Source organism: Cebus imitator, unplaced genomic scaffold (genome assembly GCF_001604975.1).
Source record: "Cebus imitator isolate Cc_AM_T3 unplaced genomic scaffold, Cebus_imitator-1.0 Scaffold231, whole genome shotgun sequence".
Lineage (NCBI taxonomy): Eukaryota > Metazoa > Chordata > Mammalia > Primates > Cebidae > Cebus > Cebus imitator.
In genome coordinates, this window is record NW_016107546.1 from 123,603 (window position 1) to 129,211 (window position 5,609).

General features: G+C 38.1%; 1 protein-coding gene across 6 annotated transcripts in view; it reads left to right on the forward strand.

Moving 5' to 3' along the window:
• Positions 1-5,609, forward strand: part of ARMC2 (armadillo repeat containing 2) — a 140,609-nt gene that overhangs the window by 8,540 nt on the left and 126,460 nt on the right. For 4 of the 6 annotated variants that reach the window (XM_017497382.2, XM_017497384.2, XM_017497383.2 and 1 more), the window contains one exon: positions 1,723-1,795. The exons of the other annotated variants lie outside the window; for them this stretch is intronic. In XM_017497382.2, the coding sequence (XP_017352871.1) occupies positions 1,723-1,795 (73 nt within the window). The remainder of the gene's footprint in view (positions 1-1,722; positions 1,796-5,609) is intronic. 6 annotated transcript variants of the gene reach the window in all.

Genomic DNA, 5,609 nt, shown 5'->3' on the forward strand with positions numbered 1-5,609 from the left:
AATTTCAGAGCTCAAATACAAGGCTTTCAAATTATCCGTCTCAAAAAAAAAAAAAAAAAAAAGAAATACACAGCCTCATCACAGTTAGATGAAAGCCACAAAGATGGGCTTGGCTCTTGTCTGAGGCTTTGACAGCTTCTCACATTCCACGTGCTCGGCTGTCCTGGATGAGGATGGTTTTCACCTCTTTTAAAGCAGTATTAACATCTGCTGCACCTCCAGCAGCAGTGCCTTCCTCAGCCATGGCAATGGGTTATGAGTGAAGGTGAATCTTGGAATTCATCAAGCCTCCAACTCTGTGCAACTTGGAGGTGGCAGGGAAAGAGCCCAGCACCAGTATTTGAAAAGGCTATGTTTTCTCCATTGTATTGCCTTTGCTCCTTTGCCAAAGATCAGTTGACTGTATTTATGTCAGTCTATTTCTGGACTCTCTATATTCCGTTCCATTGATCTAGTTTTCCCTTCTTTCACCAATACTATACTGTCTTTATTATTGTGGTTTTATAATATGTCTTAAAGTCAGGGAGTGTTTGTCCTTTGAATTTGTTCTTCTCCGTCAACACTGTGTTGGCTATTCTGGGTCTTTTGTCTCTCTCTAGAAACTTTAGAATCAGTTTGTCAATATCCACAAAATGACTTGCCAGGATTTTGATTGAGATTGCATTGAATCTATAGATCAAGTTGAGAAGAATTGACATCGACAATGTTGAGTCTTCCTAGCCCATGAAAATGGAAGATCTCTCCATTTATTTATTTATTTTTATTTCTTTCACTGAATTTTGTAGCTTTCCTCATCTAGATTTTATCCATATCTTGTTACATTTATAACTAAGTGTTTAATTGTTAGAGTACTAACATAAACAGTAATATGTTTTCATTTCAGTTTCCAACCCTGTATCCTGCAACCCTGTTATAATCACTTATTAGTTCTAGGAGCTTTTTGTCAATTCTTTAGGATTTTCTACATAGATAATCATATTATCTGCAAACAGACAATTTTATTTCTTCCTTCCCAATCTGTATGCTTTTAATTTCTTTTTCTTGTCTTATTGCATTAACTAGGATGTCCTGTATGATACTGAAAAGCAGTAGTAAGAGGGGATATCCTTGCCTTCTTCCTCATCTTAGTGGGAAAACTCTTTCTTACCATAAAGTATGATGTTCGCTGTAGGTTTCTTGCAGATATTCTTAGAAGTTTTTTTCTATTCCTAGTTTGCTAAGAATTTTTTTTTTTGTGAATGGGTGTTGGATTTTGCCAAATGCTTTTTCTGTATCTGTTGATATGATTATGTGACTTACCTTCTTTAGCCTGTGGTGTGATAGATTACATTGATTGATTTTCAAGGTAGTTGTTTCTTTAAGTTTGACTTTTGTTCAAGATTCCTGTAGGTAATTCCAAATGTTGGTTCAGGAAGTTACTTTGGAATGAAAAGGTTACTAGTGGTAGTCCCATACCAGCTTTATAAAGTGAGATGAACAAAGCTTTTTAAAGAATTCCTATATACACTTCTTCTTTTCATTATTCAGTATTTTTTAATCTTCCTATAAGCAATCAAAAGACTTGTTAATAAATTGTTTTAAGTACGATAACATGAATTTTTTTTCCCTCAAGGCTTATGCATTGCATCCTTTGACTTGTTTTTTTAGCTAGAGTTAACTAATACATACTATAAATAAAATAATTCTTCACAAACTAACACTGTGAACCATCTCTTATGCTAGCCTCCATGCATCCAGTTTTGAGTCTTCTGATTCCAGGCCTATCTCTGGCGCACGTCTTAGTCCACTAGAGCTGGTGAGTACTTTATATAACCACCAGTACTTTGTATTATGTTGTGAAATGAAATTAGCCAAAAATACTTGGAATCAGCACTTATATATGCCATGAAAATTATCATATACACCTAAATATGCTAATTTAATACGAAAGCAGTTTCTTTTATATTGTTCAAATGTAATGGGTAATATCGAATGAAATACTTCTGTAATTTATCTATAGTTTGATAATAAAGAAGAAATTTAAAAATATATAATAACTTGGTAAGCAATGTTGCACAATATTTTTGTTTTCTTAGTCATACATACATATTTTCTTAAAGTTATATATACAAAAATTATATGTTTAATTTATCTTAAAGTTGTATAAAAATCATACAATGCATATTTATATATAGTCTCTCTATATACACACATTTACATATTAATATGTGTGCTCAAAGATTTGTTACTAAAAAACTAACAAAAATCCTTGTTGATCTCCTGTCCCCTTATTCTTCATGGTTCCCTCCTCAGTGGCTTTCACTTTAAACTCTTTTGACACATCCTTTTAGGATTTACATCCAGATTTCCCAATGCCACACGGTCTTGCTGCTTTCTGACTTATGAGCGTGAGGAATTATCTAATGATTTCTCCCTAAGGAAAATGAAGATTTAGTTTCTGTCTGTCCTTTTGCCTTTTATCATAATGTGTTCACCTTTTCTATCCCCACCATTACGCCCATATAGATACAACTTTGGTTAGATCTGTGTTCTCTGACCATGATTACATAAACCGTGTTCGTGGCCGAGCCTTCAATTAATGATAAATTTTCCTTTCCTGCACCACTTTTTATTTCCCTGGCATTAATAACTGCCTTACTTTTAAGTTTTGTATTATTAGTATTTCAACCCCAAACTCATCCCCAGTGGTCCAAATCTCCGTTTATATTCAGGCACATGAGGGATTCTGTGGATTTACGTCTTTGGAGAACTCTCCACACGTCCTGCCCAAACACTTCCCTGAGCACCTGGTGCACAGCCCTCCTTTGGTGCCCCTCACCATCATCCCGGGGACATGGCTTCTCCTTCTTGTGCTGGCTTTTTCCTGATTCCTGTGTCTCAAGTCCTCTTTCTTGATATATTGTGGATTTCATAGAGCATTCCCTCCCATAGTTTCTTGAGAAAGGGTATGTGGAAAGTAAATTGAGATCTTAATTCCTGTTTTTTCCTCTCTGGAAGTTTGTAGGATGTTTCTCTTTGTTTCTAGTGTTCTGAAATTTCATAATGGTTCTTTGTGTGAGTCTATTTTTAACCAATCATGCTGGGCACTTGAAGGGCCCTTTCAATGTGGAACCTCATGCCTTTCAGTAAACATGGCTATTAATTGAATATTTAATATCATCATTGTGTCTTACCCACTTCTTTGTTCTGTTTGTTCTTTCTAGAATTTATTATTCAGATGTAGGACTTCCTGGCTGAGTGTGGTGGCTCACGCCTATCCCAGCGCTTTGACAGGCCCAGGCAGGCGATCACCTGGAGTCAGGAGTGTGAGACCAGCCTCACCAACATGGTGAAACCCTGTCTCAACTAAAAATACAAAATTAGCTGGGCATGGTGGTGCATGCCTGTAATCCCAGTCACTTGGGAGGCTGAGACAGGAGAATTGTTTGAACTTGGGAGGCAGAGGTTGCAGTGAGCCGAGATTGTGCCGTTGCACTCCAGCCTCGGCAACAAGAGTGAAACTCTGTCTCAAAACTATATGTATGTGTAGGACTTTACGGACTGACACTTAAGTTTTCCTATTTTATCCTTTCTGTTTCACAGTTTTTTGTGGAAGAGACTGTATTCTGATCCCTTTATTGAATGCTTTTCATTTCTGCTATCATGTTTTTAATTTTCAAAAGTTTTTTTGCCCCTCTAAATTATCTCTTTATATAGTATTCTGTTCTTGTGGTTGCAGCATCTTATCTGAGTATATTAGTGGTAGTTTTGATATTTTAAATTAAGTTTTCTTCTCCCTTTATAGTCTCTGTTGCATTTTTATGTTTGTTTTTGTCTCTGCTTTTTATGCTAGAGGCTTCCTCTGATGCCTCATGCTGTTTGTTTGTCTGCTCTTAAGGGTAGGGGTGTGTGGATGGGGTTGGTCAACCTATAGGTGGTATCTACCCACACCTATGCTTAGGAGGATCTGGCTGGACTGTGTTGTTGGTGACACCCCAATGGCAGTATCTTCAGGACTTTTCTTACAGGCTAGTCATATTCTCTGTAAAGAAGTATCTTCCACGCTTTTTCCTGGATGTTAAAGTCTGGTTGCTAGCTTCCAGGTATAGGAAGAAGGCAGGACTGCCCAGTGTTTAGGATATAAATATTCAATTAATAGCCTTGTTTATAATAAGTACTCTGACACTCAACAATAAGGGTACTTATTGTGATAGTACCCTTATTTATCGAGCTCAGTTAAAGAAAACCCTGTTTTACCTTCTTTAGAGAATAATCCTATCTTCTTCTGGGTTCATTAGCCTGACTACATGGAGCTAGGAAGGATGGAATTACACAGAATTTCAGCCAATCCTCCTTACTTTAACCACTCCTCCCCTTCTCCCCCTCTACCAGAAGTACTTGGTGATACCAGTTCCCTAGACTTTTATGAGATTGGTTTGTTAGTCAAGTGCTTCACAGTTTCTAGTACTCTGTGTGTGTGTGTGTGTGTGTGTGTGTGTGTGTGTGTGTGCGTGCGCGCCCACACACGTGCTTGTATGTTTGTTTTGGATGAACTATTTGAAAGTAAGTTGCAGACATTGTGATACTTCATCCATAAAAATTTAAGTGTGCATCTCATATGAACAAGGACAGTCTCCTGTATAACCACAGTACCATCATCACAGCTCAGAAAATTAACATTACTCTGTAATATTTAATGGATAGTCTATGTCCAAATGACCCCAATTGCCTCAAAATGTATCTTATATTTTTCAAGTATTTATCAGAATGCCTCTGTGAGGAAGATTATACCGTTTATATATGACAGATGACAAAATAAGATCCCAAGATAATAAGCGTGAACCAATATTACAAGAAATAATTTGCCAGCTATTGTTGACACATGGCTTCTTAATGTCTACAACCTTGGGAAACAGTTGGGTTTGGAGCCAGCTACAGCATGAGGACGCAGTTCGGCAGCTTGGTGGCTGTACTTTATTGTAGAGTTGCTCTTTATTCTATGATTCTGTGGTTTGACTCCTATAAATTGCTTTTCATGTTAGCGTAGTCCCTACAAATTGAGTGTAGGGACTCACTCAATTTGGATCTACCCTTCCCTTAAAAAAAAAAAGTCTCAATTCCTAGAGATAAACCGATCTTTGTCAAACTGGTACAGTTCTCGGACTTCAGGATTAGCTGCTAGGCTAAGACAAGACAGGCACTTGTCTGTTTAGGGTCATTGAACTTAAATTTCCTTACCTCAGAATGGTAGGGTGCTATGTTCAAAGTACAGGTATTGATCGACTTACGACCTATGCAACTTACTACCGACTTTACGACCACAATCACTAGCCACGACTGCTCCGCGTCTGGCAGTGCAAACGTTGCCCAGCTGGGCATAGGACAGGGCGGAGCAGCTTCTGGCAGCACTACCATCTCCATGTGCATATAGCCTACTCAACTTATGACCAAATCGTGTTACGAATGGTCTGTCGGAACCAATCGTGGTCGTAAGTCGAGCACTAGGTGTAAAGGTAGACAGCTAGGCGCAGTGGCTTACACCTGTAATCCCAGCACTTTGGGAGGCTAAAGTGGGTGGATCATGTGAGGTCATGAGTTCGTGACTAGCCCAGCCAATATGGTGAAACCCT